The sequence below is a fragment of the Carcharodon carcharias genome, chromosome 5 (genome assembly GCF_017639515.1).
Source record: "Carcharodon carcharias isolate sCarCar2 chromosome 5, sCarCar2.pri, whole genome shotgun sequence".
Taxonomy (NCBI): Eukaryota; Metazoa; Chordata; class Chondrichthyes; order Lamniformes; family Lamnidae; genus Carcharodon; species Carcharodon carcharias.
Window position 1 is genome coordinate 111,803,185 of NC_054471.1, and position 16,742 is coordinate 111,819,926.

The 16,742-nt window shown below is 42.8% G+C and overlaps 1 protein-coding gene across 1 annotated transcript in view; it reads right to left on the minus strand.

The window, feature by feature from the left end:
- LOC121278189 (low density lipoprotein receptor adapter protein 1-like) overlaps positions 1-16,742 on the minus strand; it is a 148,386-nt gene that overhangs the window by 65,310 nt on the left and 66,334 nt on the right. The window contains exon 3 of the mRNA XM_041188349.1: positions 8,060-8,172. Coding sequence (XP_041044283.1) covers positions 8,060-8,172 — 113 coding nt within the window. The remainder of the gene's footprint in view (positions 1-8,059; positions 8,173-16,742) is intronic.

A 16,742-nucleotide genomic window follows, 5' to 3' on the forward strand; every position in this document is an offset into this window, starting at 1 on the left:
TTTTAAACTGCTGCAGTCCATGTGGTGAAGGTACACCCATTGTGTTGTTAGGGATTGAGTTCCAGAATTTTGACCCCATGGTGTGAAGGAACAGCAATACGTTTCCAAACTGGGATGTTGTAGGACATGGACGAGACCTTGGTGATGGTGGCGTTTCCGTTTGTCTGTTCCCCTTATCCTTCCATGTGGTAGAAATGGTAGGTTTGTGAGAATCTGTCAAAGGAGTCTTGGTGAGTTGCTGCAGTGTCTCTTGTAGATGGTGCAGATTGCACTGATGGTTGAGGAAGTGAAACACCATGCGATAGAGTGCTGATCCTGAAGGCTGCTTCTCCTGGAGAGTAACATGCTTCTTGAGTGTTGTTGAAGCTGCACTCGTCCAGGCAAGTGGAGAGTATTCCATCACACTCCTGACTTGTGCCTTGTAGATGGTGGACAGTCTTTGGGGAGTCAGGAGTTGAGTTACTTGCTTCAGAATGCCCAACCTCTGACCTGCTCTTGTAACCACAACATTTATACAGCTGGTCAAGTAAAGGTTCTGGTCAATGATAATCCCCAGGATGTTGATAGTGGGGGATTCAATGGTGGTAATATTGTTGATCATCATGGGGAGATGGTCTTTTGTTGGAGATGACCATTACATTGCACTCGTGTGACAAATTGTTACTTGCCACTTAACAGCCCAAGCCTCACTAGTGACCAGGTCTTGCTGAAAGCAGATCTGGATTGTTTAATTATCTGAGGAATTGCAAGTGGAACTAAACACTATAATCATAAGAGAACATCCCTCTTCTGACCTTGTGTTATTGTTGCATTACTGAGATATGCTATTGTGCAAATAGATATGGGGCAGTGAGAGTTAATTCACCTAAAATTAAGATGCTCAGACTGCTTAGGAAAACACCTGAGGCTACTGGACCCATTAAGTTATCCAAGGCAGACCTTAATTTATAACAGTCTCCGATGAACTGGGCTTCTTATGTAAGTTTATGTTTACATTCAAGAACTACCTACATTCCAGGAGCAGCACTTTCCAATTTCACAAATCCATCAAGTTAAATGAATGTCAACAGGAAAAATATAAATTTCTGAAACACCAGTCAGCACAAAAATCAAAGCATCAGTGAAAAAATACACTGCACCATAATCCATCCTTCCATTACTGGGGGCTAAAGTGAAAACGGACCCGAGGATCACACTTCGCGATGTACTTGCTTTCAACACATGCAGCATGCCAACTTCATGTTGCATGCTAATTTGCATGGTCGCTGCACACCTCTGCATTGGGGCCAAGCCCAGGCAAGGCTAGCAGCACTTCTTAATACCAGCCTGCACCTCTTAAAGGGGAGCAGGAAGTGCTGGAACTGTCTGTGGAAGAGAGTCAAAACAGGAAGAAGAGTGAATTATGGTACAACAGGGAGAGAGCATGCTCCAAGGAGTTAAGCAGCAAGGGCTTGGAATCAAAGACCTCATGCAAATGGTCAAGGTCAGTGAGCATACCTTCAAAAGCCTTATCTCACCATTGTACCATGAGCCTTAAACAGTCCATTCGCCACTCAAGCGCCAAAAATCTCAATCAATCATGACTCCTATCTAACATCCACAGCTTCATCTCAGACTCACACTATCACTCTCTCTCTTACACTCTTAGCTAACAGCTCAGATACTGACATGGTGCACTTTAAAGGGTAGCTTAGAATCTGTATGTAGTGAAACACTGGACAAGAATGGCTTGTAATCAAGGCAAGGGACAAGGATAATGCAGGTGCCAGCACATCAGAGGGTGAGATTGTACTAGTTCTGCTGCACAGAAATCAGATTAGCACTCGATGGGTGGTCCTTCAGGAGGGGGCACTGACCGGCATGCAGAATAAAATGCTTAGTGCATTGGCAAGCCTGCTGGAAAGCCTGAATGCAATGTGAAGCAGCATGAAGGAGCTCAGCACGAACTTGTCACAGGGCTGTGTGTAAAACCTGGTGCCTCTCCTTTCCAGCAGGGGATAAGTGGTGGCCAACTCCATTAACACACTTGAGGACCCAAGCAGGGTGCAGCAACTGATGGCTGATGTCTCAGCTTTCATTGCAACAGTTAGAAGGTATTCTAGGTGCTGCAATGAGAGGTCAGACCTCTGAAATGTAAGGTGAACTTGCTACCATGCAAGTACTGCCACCATTACTATGGATATCAGTGTTCAAAGGCTTGTACACTAGAGTAAGATACTCAGCTTGAAGACTACGTTGTCCAGCAATCTGTCCTCCAACATATTACTAAGATTGCAGAGGTGCCACCCTGAGTAAATAACAGTGGTTTTGTGGAACATGAATCTGCTGTCCTCTCTCAGGATGAGAACATTCTCCCTCCCACCACTGCCACTCTGCCATGCCCTTACTGTTGCCTGTCAGCAAGCTCAGATTGTTGCTGCCTCTGTCAAGAAAGTGCAGTCTCCAAAGCCATGCATTCTAAAAGACCAGGGCAGTTCAGGGTTGATCTGCAAGGCCATTTACAGTTTCCCCCACTGAAAGTCAGCAGCCTTCCACCAGCCATGCTGCAGCCACGGGGGTAACACAATGTGGGATCATGAAGACAGGCAAAGGGGCATGGAAGACAGGCACTAAGTGAATGCACAAGGATGATTAGTTGTCGTATGTATGTAAATCGGCATGGTTTGATTTATAAATTTTGTTCGGAATATTTACTTTGTGGTGGCTTTTATTTTTGCAGCAAAGCAGATGATTTGATGGTCAGTAACAGTGCGATGGTAAAGAGTGGGACTGTTGGTGAATGGGATGTTGTAGTTGCGTTTACCGGAATTGCAGTCAAATGAGTCGATCATGGATTACTCAGTCAGAAATGGTCCGCGTTGATTGCCTCTTCCCTTCCTCTTCCTTATACTCCTCCAACTGACTGCCATATAGCTGGTGGCAAGGGTGGTGTCCTCATGATGGTGAGTTTGTGCAGCAGGCCACCACAAATCTTGACAAATGCCCTTGAGTTCTGTAGGGCTCACACAGAATGGTCTAGACGGCAACAGCATTCTTTGTCGAACTATGTTGTCAAAGGATAGTCTTTGTTGCCCAGGAGCCATCCTCTGGTTTATCATGGTCGTCCAATGCAGGTAGCGCCAATGAACTGTGGCAGAATGAAGGCATCATAACTGCTGCTAGGATGCCAGGCATTGACCTGCATGATATTGTGAGTGCGCTCAGACACCAGCTATTGAGGGAGTGGAATCCCTTTCAGTTATGGTACATTTCAGAATTGATATGCACTGTCCACAAAGCAACATGCCTGCAATTACTGGCACCCTGCAAGTTTCAGAAGCCTGCAATCTGCACAAAGCCAAGCACTCACTCTGTTTACTTCTCTCCGGCAAGAGAAAATGAAATGTATTCAGTTCTGGAATGCAGGTCCTCAGTGATCTCCTTTATGCAACAGTAGACCACAAACTGGGACATGTTACAAATATCACCTGCTCCAGCCTGGAAAGGGCCAGATGCATAAAAGTCCATCACCACAGTTACCTTCACAGCCACTGGCAATTCCATTCTGATCCCGGTCCAAGACTGTAGTTATGGCTGCAGCAGGTGAGAGATTTCAGTGAGGACATCCTTACTAAAGTGCAGGATCCGACACACTACTCCTCACTTAGGCTCAGGTAGGAAAATTGTTCCCAGAACCGACCGGGTGGATATGGTCTCCTGCTGAGAACTCTTCTCCCCCTCCACCCTCTTCCAGCAGCTTGTTCTGCTCTTTGTCTCTGTTCACTCCCCTAGTCATGTTGTAGTCAAAGATGAATGCATACAACTACACCCATGTCTGGGAGTAAGTGGTTTGTACGAAAGCCTTCAAGTCAGGATCAAGTTCTTCAGCACACTTCCTGTAGACTTTGCTAACTTTAAGGAACTCCAGAAGCTGAAATCTTCTGTAATCGCAGCAAAAGCCTGTAGAAAATCAAATCAGCAACAAACCTGAAGGCGGTTGGTGATCCCTTTAAATGGCACTGGTGGGTGGTTGATCCTGCTGCTGAATGCATGTTAAAGAGAAAGTGTTAGCTGGAGTTTTGAGTTCCAGAATGGCAGCACTGGCACCAAATCGGCGATACATTCTAATTGACATCACAATCTGTATACTGTGCATCCTACCAGTCGATGATCCCCACACAATGCCCTCACCAAATGACATCCAGCATGCCTTGAATCTAAAATACATGCATGCCAAGGGTGTGGTTTTGGAGCCAAAATGACATTTGGAGTGCTGGAAAACCAGGCACCAAGGAACCAAATTGTGCATCCAGTATCTTTTGCCTCGTGAAACTGCTCAAGCTTCGTCTTGTAATGGTCAACATCATGTCGTGGATTTATTAGCTTTGGCACTGTATTCTACTTGAAAGCAAAAGGCTGACATGGCACAATTGAATTCTTCACCTTGTCACCTTCTACAAAGCTTCAATTCGTGGATCAGACCTCTGACAATCTTAGTACATCAATTTACATTCACTGTCACCAGAGACATGGGATGAATACATTACTTTTCTTTTATGCAAAGCCTCCTTACTGCTGTGGTTGTTTCTTTGTAGTTTAAGGTTGTTAACATTATAAAGCTAATATAAAGATCGTCATTGAACTCCATTTTTCAATTGCAACAAATATATATTTTGAAAGCCTTGTGTATGCATGTACTACTTGTTCTGTTGCCTTTAATTGCTCCATTCCTGTCATAATTTTAAGATCAGGTGTACTTCTCATGTCAAAACTATCTACACTTACTTAATTCAGTTCTCCCAGGTATGATTTGTATTTTCAACATTTGTAGTACCTGAGGCTTATCCTTCGTTTCTCCTAGCTTCCTCCGGAATCTTCTCCGCTTGTAAACATTTTTTGTACACCTATCCATATAAACTATATTAAAAATCTAACGTTTCCCCATAGCACTATTTGATTTCATATTTCTGTCACTTTCTTCCTCACTACAAATAAGCATGTTTACGTTTAAAAAAGGTTTAAACTGATCAAGTATGTGCATTTATTATTTGGCTATTTTTTGTAGCTCTGAACAACTACTATCAGCAGTTTGGATGCAATCTTAACTGTTCTGAAAGTTATTTCCCTTGTTCGGCTAAATTTGATTGAACTTTTAAACTCATCACTTTTATTCAATTTTGAATTTTGCCATGTTTAAAAGAAAATTTTTGAACCATCCTCTTTCCCCACCTCACCCCACATCCCAATGCACTGTTCCCACTGTTGTGGGGCCATTAGTTACCACCACACCCTGGATTGGCTGCAGTCTAATTATAGCCACCAACACGCCCTTCACTGGTCCTCATCCAATCTGTAAGCTGCTCCCACTTCTTGCTGCCACAATGTGCACCCCTGTCCCACCAACCCCAGAAGCTCAAAAGGTGCCTTTAAGTAGCACTAGCCATTTGCAATATCGGGCGACCTGTTAATGCATGCATTCAATAAATAGCACAGTAACTCCGACTGCACACAGTAGTCCTTTAAAAGAGCAGACAGCACCAATTTAATGTGTTGCCTACAACACAACAAACCAATGTAGGTTAATCATGTACCACAGCCCCATACCTGCTTTTGAGGATTGGCCAATTTCTCCCCGTATATTCTTCAAGAGCATATCAATTGTTACAGTTGGAAAACATTTAACTGATATGTAACTGACAGCATTTAAACTTTTATTTTCATAGATTGGCACTCTGACTTTTGATCCACAGATTATCTCTCCTAACACATACATTGCTGACATAACACCCAGAAAGTATTAGAAGAGTAAAATCCAGAAAGTATAGAGTAAGGGTTGGCTTTTATCATGTCCAAGATTCTCTCTTTCCTTTTCTTAAATCATTATCCTGCTGTTCACATTTTAAAACGAGAGTAATCACAAAAATCAATAATAGTCCTGTCAGCAGTTGCTAGTTGATGCAGTTCACATTTGTATAACCAAAACATCTGATCCCCAGATTGCCAACAGCTATATTTCTAGAAACTTGCACTGTTGGGTTCTTCATAAAAATTATTTTTTCTCTAAAACGCATCTTCAAAGTATTCATGTTCAATTTTCAAGACATTTTAGCATCCAAATTCAAAACAATGACATATTATCACCAAGCAGGATACTGTTTAAATCTCAAAACAAAAACTGAAATACAGCCAAAGTTGGAAACACTCAAAGCCAGGCCTGGCGTCTGTGGAGAGAAATGAGAAGTTAACATTTCAAGTCTCTTCAACCAGATGAGCGTAAGAAAAAACAGAGTGAGGGAAGAATGAGCGAATATGTACAAAATAAAAAAGGACTGCAATGATGGACTGGAGATGGTTAACTGATAGAAGTGATAATAGTGCAACATAAAATGAGACATGATAAGAAAAATTAGAGAATTAAAAGTCACACATGAGACCCAGAAAGTGCTTGAACAGTTAAAGCAGATTACTTGAGTTAGGGACAAGTAGGGACATGAGGGCTTGGCAAAAAGGAGCAGGCTCCAGTGGCTCAGGAGTCCAGTGAAAGGAAAGGAAAATAAAATCTAGAGGCCAGATTTTTGTGAAGTTGGGAAGACTCAGCGGACTTATAAAAAATGGCAGATGGGGCCTGGATGCCTAAGTCCCGTCCCCATTACCGACGGATCCAATAGATCCGGTTTTTCTGGCATGGGAAAGGAGGCAGGATGTGACTTACACAGGTAGCAAACTCAGTAGGGCCATTTGAAATTAGTGCTCAGTTCAAACAGAGCCCATTTTGGCTGGTCCAAGGGCTTAACCCACAGTGTGGGAGTCACAAATTTACACTGTGGATGTAAACTTTCTTGAAGGGTGGATAAGGTCTGTTTAAGTGTCATAATCTGAATTTATTTTTAATTCCCTACTCTTTGAACATGAAAAAATAAGCTGAAGCTATCAGTGAGAGTTAAAAAAACAACCTCTGCTGGACTGTTTGATAGACAAGCTATCTGGTGTAGGGTTAGAAAAAAATTACCATTTGTTTGTGCAGTTTCAATAAATATCTTTGTTGATATTTCCCAAGGATTATTATATCATTAGGAATACTTGTCTGAGATTCAAAAGCTGAAATTATCTCAGCAGGGTTCACTGATTGATTGACAGTTTAAAGAGGCTATACAAAGATTGACTGTTTTTGATGTGCATCTGAATAAAAGTTTGTTTTTATAAGAGATTAAACTGTTGAGGAGATTTAAAAGTTCTGAATGCGCTTCATGAATTTTAGTTATTTTCAGTGTCAAGTGTGTACAAGTGACAGCTGTATTAGATAGAAGTTTGGTTTTCATCTCCATATGATTTGAGGTCTGCCCATGGTGGATACTGGATGAGTGACTATGGAGAAGGCATCAGGGATATGAGGGGGTATGGGGATGGGGGGGTGGTTTGAGCTGACATGGAGGGGGCATGAGGGGGTGGGCAATGGAAAAGGGCTCGAGGGCCTAACAGCTTCTAAAACAAATGGCATGAAGTCCAAGGGAACCGAGGCAGACTTTCTAAGCAGCCCACCTTGCAGTCACCTGCCCCAGTGACCACCTAGGATCTGCTTCAGGGGTTGGCCTAACTCTATCCCACTCATGCCTCCCGAAGTGAAAATTGGGTCTAACGGGACCCTTTAAACCAAGGCAGGTCTGTTGAGATTGGAAATTTCCCGGCTCCAGCTTCCTGCCTTGGTAGCAAAAATCTGGCCCTGCGGGGGCAGACAAGCTAATAGTTAAAATCCATCCCAAGCAGCAACTTCTGCTGAGGAGTCATACGGACTCAAAATGTTAACTGTGTTCCTCTCTGCAGATGCTGTCAGGCCTGCTGAGTTTTTCCAGGTATTTTTATTTTTGTTTTTGTCAAGCAGCAACTTGTTCCTTTCCCCTGTCAATGAGCAATTCCAGGTTCAATAAATAATAAAAGCAAATCAGATTATAAAAATGTCTTAATAACACAAAACAACCAATAACATTTAAAGTCAAGGTAAAATGTAAGACAGAAAAATAACGTAAATTATATTTTTTAAAAATGAATAATGCAGCATGGCCTGCTAGATTAAACTCAATACCTGTAGATAGAGACATTTTCTACGAGTTCATTGGTTATTGTGTCTTGTAACATTATCCCCCGAGGTGAAACAGTTAGGGTAACTTTGAGGAATTTCTTTCCACTTGCTTTGGCCTAAAAACAATCAAGTTAAAAATGGCAATTACTTTAATATTACAGTGGCAGGCTACTGAAAGTCCAGTTAATATCCTCCAAACTATACATATCCCAAGGTAAAATTTTGCATATCATTTGGAAGCTATAATTTTGCACAAAAGCACATAAACAGTGCGAGAAATTGTTGTCTGATATTTAGATATTTAGACGCATTGCAATAGAATGTGATACTATGAGGTGGCCAATAGCTTGGCCAAAGAAGTTAGTTTTAAGGAGTGTGTTAAAGGAGAGAGAAAAAGTTAGAGAGCTTTAGGGGAGGAATTCAGAACTTAGGACTTGGTGCAACTATTAAAATTAGGGATGCGCAAGAAATGGGAATTAGAGGTGAGCAAATATTTCTGAGGGTTGTTGAGCTGGAGGAGGTTACGGTGATAGGGAGAGATGAGGCCATGGCGAGGATTTGGGAACCAAGGAAGCTTTGAGTACATTTAAAACTCAACAAATGTGGTGTTAGATGGACCCAATCTTTCATGAGCTAACATAAGTACAGCATTATACATTGGTAGCAACGATGGCCTACAATTGGAAATATATAAATGCAAGTAAAGCACACCATTTCCAAATGGAAGGCAAATATAATATTACACTGAATAATTGCTGGTTTATTCAGAAACTCACATCTAACATTTCAAACCTATGGTAGTAGCTGGTTTCTAAATAGCACATTAACTGGTTTAAAGTGTGCGAGTGATTTTTTTTTGTGGAGGCAATTAACGAGGCATTTACCTGCTATTCACAAATCCATTAGCACCAGGGCCTGAATTTTTTGCTCATCAGGTACGCAAGGTCGGTGAGCCCAGGAGCAAAGCAGAGGGGAAACGTGCCCCCGGCTGCGATTTCATGCTGACTGGCCAATTAACGGGCAGCCAACGTAAAACGTGCACTGAAAAAGGCTCAGCACTGCGGGTGGAGGTGGGAAGAGGATGGGCACCGACATCATCACTGGTGAGCGCTTCCAGTGAGCTCCCTGAATGCAGACAGCTGCCCCAAGAAGCTGCAGACCTCCACAGGATAAATAAAACAACAAAAATGCAGCACAATCAAGCACCTGAAAGCATACTTCATTAAAAACCAGTCCCCAGACATCTCTATTTTATTTCCATACGGAGATGTCATCCTGCCCTGGTTCGAGGTTTGAGCAAAAATGTAAAGGCCGCTTGGTCGATTGGCTCATCCGCCAACTGTAAAAATAGATGGGCCATGAAAAATCACTTTCAGTGGCCTCCTTAAAGACTTAATTGCCCGCTCAGTTGTCAGCAGGCGCGCTTCCGACTGCTCAGCGCGCCTGCCGAATGAGCGAGAAATCATGTGAATGCACAATGGCGTCAGGACCCTCGCCCAAAGTCATCTCATGCCATTTCGCGGCTGGATGGGTCAGGCGCACGCCTGCCCACAAGAAGTAAAATTCTGGCCCAGGTGTAGTTGCTCTCTGGTACCTGTTCTTCATATCTCAACCTAAAATGAGTGCTGGACGGCTATTTGAACACAGATAGCGTCACATGATACCAGACTGATCATCACCTAAGTCCACGTAAAGATTTTCCTGCAACTATGTAGCACCCAATGTTTGACACCTTGTCAGTTTTGCTCCTCCTTGTTGCATACCCAAGTCTTCTTGTGACATACAGCTGCTGCCCTACTATTAAGCAGCAACTGATATTACAACTCTCTGGTCAATATGGGAACATGCTGATGCTGCCAGATTGTACTATGAGTTTATGTGCTGATTTAGGTTAGGTGAGGTGGGTTCCCAGTTCAGCAATATCTCAAACTCAAAATTCTCATCCTTGTGCTGAAATTCCCTCTGTGGCCTCACCCCCCCTCTGTATCTCTTCAACCCCCTCCAACCCTACAACCCTCTGAGATTTCTGCTTACCTCCCATTCCACTGCATCCCTAATTTTAATTGCTCTCACTATTGGCAGCCATGCCTTCAGTTGCCTGGGCTAAGAGTCCAGGAATTTCCTCCATAACCCTCTTTGCCCCTCTCTCTCTTCGACGGGGGGCGGGGGGGGAGTGGGAGCATATCGGGCTGACCACCTGCCCTTGTGCTACTGAAGAACCTCATTCCACCACTGCTGCTATTTTACTCACAACAGTGGGGAAGCCCATGCCACGTGGGAAGCCTGGCAGCTTTAGCTGCATGGGCTGGTGTCAGCTGAAGAGGGACCTACTTTGTGGGTCCATCAAAGCCACCCCCACCCAAGGTCATCCCCCAGCTAACTCTCCCCCAGCCTCTTGAACGCAGCCGCCCACCCCCCTCACCCTCATCACGAAGGCCCCTGACCCTGAACTTATCCGGACTCCATGGCATGGTGGGACTACCTGTAAGACTTCCCTGGCCAATCAAATTGTCCAACAGCCAAGGCAGAGATTCCTCCCGACAAAGGGGCAGAAGTTTCATCTTAAAGCAAGTAATGCTGCTCCCACTTTTTAGCCATGGTCAAAACCAGCCCATATAGAGTTTCAAAATTTATAGACACGGCAAGCATCTAGTTCGGAATTTGGTAGCAATATTGATAATCATGCTTTGCTAAAATAAATAATAAATGGGAGCATTAAAAGAAGCAAAGAGTAAAACAGGCAAGCTTACAAACACAGGATATACACTGTGCATATTAATAAAATCAGTGTGGCATTTACTGTGAGCTACATTAGCACCTGAAAGCTTAAGGTGTTTGCATCAAATTTCTCTTTTTACTAATTTGTAAGCGTGAGGTAGGAAAACTAAGGAGGCCCGCATATTCTTTAGAAAGTTTCCATATCCATTAGAGTAGCAGAAGGATCTGCAGGGCACTGATGCACCAATCACAAAGATCAGTGACTCAGGTAAACAAGGTTGTTAAAAAAAAACAAAGTACTGGGGTTCATTTCTCGAAGGATAGAATTGAAAAGCACTGTCATATTAAATTTACATAGAGTGTTGATTGGACCACACTTGGAGTACTGTAAACAGTTCTGATCTCCATATTATAAGAAGGATATAGAGGCACTGAAGATGGTGCAAAAATATTTTCTAGAAATTATACCAGAACTGAGAGGTTACTCACCAACAGAGATTTAACAGGCTGGTGTTCTTTACTTCAGGACAGAAAACACTGAGGGGTGACCTGATAAAAGGTCTCGATGATTACATAAGCGTTTGATAGAATGGATGTAGAGAAGATGTTTCCATTTGTGGATGAGACAAGAACAAGTGTCCATTTATAAGACAGTCACTTTTTTAAAAATGTACTCTTTCTTGTGATCATGCATTGCTGGCTCGGCCAGCATTTATTGGCCATCCCTAACTGTTGTTCAGAAGGTGGTGGTGAGCTATCTTCTTGAACCGCTGCAGTCCATGTGGTGTCGGAACACCTACAGGGCTGTTGGGAAGGGAATTTCAGGATTTCGACCCAGCGACAGTGAGGGAACAATGAATAATTCCAAGTCAGGACAGTGTGTGGCTTGAAGGTGGTGATGTTCCCATGCAACTGCTGCCCTTGCCCTTCTAGGTGGTAAAGTTTGCAGGTTTGGAAGATGCTGTCAAAGAAACCTTGGTGAGTTCCTGCAGTGCATCTTGTAGATGGTACACACTGCTGCCACTGTGCATCAGTGGTGAAGGGAGTGAATGTTTGTGGATAGAGTGCCAATCAAGTGGGCTGCTTTGTCCTGGATGGTGTCAAGTTTCTTGAGTATATTGTTGACGCTGCACTCATCCAGGCAAGTGGAGGGTACTCCATCAAAGTTTGACTTATGCCTTGTAGGTAACTGGACAGGCTTTGGGGAGCCAGGAGGTAAGTTACTCACTGCAAAATTCCCAGGCTGTGACCTGCTCTTGTAGACACATTTATAAGGCTGGTGCGGTTCAATTTCTGGTCAATGTTAACCCCCAGGATGTTGACAGTGGGGGAATTCAACAATGGTAATGCTATTGAATGTAATGGGGTGATGGTTAGATTCTCTCTTGTTGTAGTTGGTCATTGTCTGGCACTTACGTGTTACTAATAAATCCAATTGGGAATTTAGGATTAACTTCTTTACCCCAGAGAGTGGAACTTGCTACCACAAGATGTAGCTGAGGTGACTAACAGGGATGAATGCAAGAGGAAGCTAGATAAACACATGAGGAAGAAAGAAGTAGAGGGATATGTTGGTGGAGTTAGATGAAGCAGAGTGGGAGGGGATTTGTGTAAAGCATTGATGGGGATATGGTGACATAGTGGTAATGTCACTAGGCTAGTAATTCAGGAGCTCAGGCCTGATCTTCTGGAGAAATGGGTTTAAGTTCCACCTCGATAGCTGGTAGAATCTGAATTCAATAGATAAAAAAAACATGGAATTGAAAACTAGTCTCAGTATTGGTGACCATGAAACTACCATTGATTGCTGCAAAAAAAAAAAAAAGCTCATCTGGTTCACGAATGTACATTTGCCCTCCTTACCTGGTCTGGCCTACACGTGACTTCAAGCACACAGCAACGTACTTGACTCTTAACTACCCTCTAAAATGGCCTGGCAAACCACTCTATTCAAGGGCAATTAGGGATGGGCAACGAACATTGGCCTTGTCAGTAACACCCACACATCCCATGATAGGATAGATTAAAACAATTAAAACACTGGCATGGGCCTGTTGGGGCAAATGGCTGTTTCCATGGTGTAAAAATTGTTATGTAGCATGATCTTATGTGAAAATATTTGGGCACCATAACAAGCCAGATTTTATTGTGGGGTTTGTAAGAACAGAAAGACAATGTGGAGATTCCTTGGATGTGTCAGTTCAGAGGAAGCTACCCCACCCTCCCACCACACCTCCCCCCACCCCCTACCCATTACACTTTGCCAGTTTTGGGCATGGGCAGAGTAATTTATGGATTAAAGTCCGATAACAGCAGCGCTAAGTGTGACATGTACCTAAAACAAAATTCAAGAGGCATAATAAACTTCTGCTACTTAACTAAAGTTTAAAATCTCAAACAGAAAACCACTCAAAATGCACAGTCTCAAACCTATTTCCAGCAACAATTGGAAGCCTAAAAATCTAAAATTCCAGGTCTCAAGCCAAAGTGGAATGCAGTTTTAGATCACATTAGAGCAACTTGCATTCATATACTTCCTTTAATATACAAAATGTCCCAAGTTGCTTTACAGAGAAACAGTGAGGAGGATGAAGCATCAAGTCATGAGAATGGCTGGGAGAAGAGAGAAAGAAAAGGGCAGAAACAAATACGCTAAGAGGTTGTACATAGAGTATGTCACTACTATAAACCGAACAAAGATAATATAATCAAAAACAAATGTTAAAACACAATTTTTTAAAAATAACACATTTTTATTAAAAGGAGTAATTCATCGAAAGATACTCTCCTTAAAAAGCAATGCTTGCTAGTATATTAAGCAACATTTGGAATGGGAAAAGAGCCAAATGAAAACATAGCTCAAGGGTACTTTGTGTGACTCCACCAGATTTTAACTTGTCACAACTCAAACTTTTTCAATTTGATTTCCTAATAATCTATATTGCACAATTTCCATGGTTATAATATCCTGTATATAATGGGTGCTCCAAACTTCACACTACACTCCAGCTGTGTCTTAACCAATGTATTTTACAGATTCAACATCACTGTTCTGCTTCTTTCATTTACGTCCTTGTATGTAAAGCATAAAAGTCATGTAAAAGGCAAATGGGATTTTTCTATCTTCACTCCCAGAGATATTTAGATCTGTATCCATAGACTTTCCTGTTTCTCTGCTTCAGTAGGAGCTTCACCATTTAACATATTTCCATTCTTTTTGCCTTAAATGTACTATTCCAACGTGTAGCTATACTGAAATATATTTGTCATTTATCTGCCCATGTTCACCTGTAGACTTAAACACTGGTGGCGGCCATGCATCATTTTGGCCATTTAGCTGACATAACAAATAAGAACTGATACTTAAGGATCTTTTTGCCTAGTAAGAGTCAACAACAACAATGTGGATTTATTTAGCATTTTTAATGAAGTAAAACATCCCAAGGCACTTCACAGAAGCGTTATCAGACAATAAGCCTTGAGATATTAAGGCAGGTAACTGACAGCTTAATCAGAGAACTAGGTTTTAAGAGGCATACTGAAGGAGGAGCAAGAGATAGAGAGGAGGAGGGGTTTGGTGGAGGGGGGATGGAGAACTCCTGAGTTTAACTCCCACTCAGCTGCAGGCACAGGAGCCAATAGTGGAACAATTAAAATCTGGGATGCACAACTGGCCAGAATTGGAAGAAGACACATTTTATGAAGAGCTATAAGTCTGGAGGAACAAGAGGTATTGTGGTGCAGCAATAGATTCCCTGCATCTGAGCCAGAAGCTCTGGTTCAAGTCCCATTCCAGGACTTGATGGTCAAGAAAGGTGCGCTCAAAACATGTCAACTTGTAAACCCTTCCAACACGCACCAATGGCAAGTGGTAAGAGTGGGAGAGATTCCTGGTCAGCCATGTGATGGAAAGAAATTGGAGCCTCTACCGTCACTATCCATAGCTCCAAGCTACAACATGTATGTAAAAGTGTATATCAACTCGGACTTCTTGGATAATCGAATGGCTCAGCTGGTCAGACAGTTGGCATGGATCAGATTGATGCCAACAGCACAGGGCTTGATCCTGACTCTGGCTGGCATGGATTTGGGATCTGCTTTCTTGCTCTACCCATGGTGGAGATCATGGTGCCTTGGGTTGGACCTGTCTTCAGGCAGATACTCAAGAAGGCAGCGGCGCTGGTGGGAGGAGGTTATAGAGCTTGGGAAGGGAAAGGCCATGGAGAGAATTGAAATCAAGGATGAAAATTTAAAATCAAGTTGTTGCCAGACCAGGAATCAATTTAGATCTACAAAAACGAGGGTAAGTGGGAATTAGTGTGAGTTAGGATATGGGTAGCAGAGATTTAGGTGACCTCAAGTTTACAAAGGGTAGAAGACGGGAGGCCAGCAAGGAGAGTATTAGAATATATAGTCAAGTCTGGAGGTAAAAAAAAGCAGGGATGAGGGTTTCAGCACTAAATGAGTGGAAGTGGAGTAGAAACTCTCAATGTTACAAAGGTGAAAGCAAATGAAAGTCTTGGTGTTGAAACACTCATCTTGGGGTCAAATAGGATGCAAGGATTGTGAATGGTCTGCTTCAGCCTCAAACAGTGGTCAGGGAAAGGCATGGAATTGATATCTAGGGAACGGAATCTGTGACAGGAGCCAAAGATAGTGGCTTTGGGCTTCCCCAATATTTACTGGAGGAAAATTTCTTCATCCGGTACTGGAGGTCAGACAAGTGATGTAATGAATCGGTGGCATGGAGAGATCAAGAGAGGTTGTGGTGAGGGAGTGCTGTGTGTCATCGGGTTACATGTGAAACCTGGTAGGTTTTCGGGTGATGTTGCTAAGAGACAATACATAGATGAGAAACAGAAGGGAGACAAGGAGTTGGTTTGGGCAGAAAACTAAACAAAGAAAAAGTACAAGGATGCAACTAACAGGAAACAATGGCTCTGAATGTTGAGAATATGCAATAATATGCTATGCCACTTAGGCTATAATCAAGAGCTCCCCAAATATACACTTGTATGACTTACAGACAAACAAGTAAATTTGCCAAAAGCAGGAACAGTTAGGAAAAAATGTTAAATTTTGTCTTTAAGAATAGTGTATTCATGCCATTGTTTCCTTTCAGACTGCATAGTTTGAGCAGTTTGTTAACTTGAGTCATTTATTGATAACTGAAGCATCCCATTGTGCCTGGGAGCTGTTTATCCCAGGCACTTGATAGAGGTCTGACATGCCTTCCCTTTCTAGTTGTGAACAGCAATAGATAAAATGTAGTCATGCAGCAGGGCTTTTCATGGGCGTGTTGGGGACGTGGGAGGTTGAGGGGTGCAGCTGAAGAGAAAATCGGCAAGCAAGTCTTTGAAAAAGAAAGTAGAGTTCGGACAGGAAAGGAAATGTCTATTTAGTTAACATGGTGTTTTGACAAAACCCATTAAAGTCTGAATTAATATTATTCCTGGATAAATTAAAATTAAGTTTAACTTATTACACCATTCGGAATTCTGCAACTCCGCAGCCCACTCTTATTTGAAGTGGCTGCATATTTTGTGGTCCTTGTTTCCATTCATGTCACTTTTGGATGCCATTTCCTTCAAAATCATTATTCACAAAGAAGTGAATGAAGCAGTGCTGAAAGAACAAAAGATGGTGCAGGTACAGTGGGCAGGATTTTCCATACTGAACCACTTTCTGGTCCCGCTGCAAGTCAATGGATTTCTGGCTGGGGCGCCACCTCACCTGTGGCAGGTCCTTCCCGCGATGGGGCCGGAAAATCCCAGCTATTATCTTGAGACTCATGACGGCGGGACCAAGTCCATGCCGGAATTTGGATCCGGCTGGTTTTCAGAGAACAAAAAAAATGGAACCTCAATTCAATTAACAGGAGACACAAATTTGGGTCAGGCTGGGTCGGGTGGGGTCAATGGTCACTTGGACCACTCGGAGTGCGGGAAAAGGCCAGCATGCCAAGCCG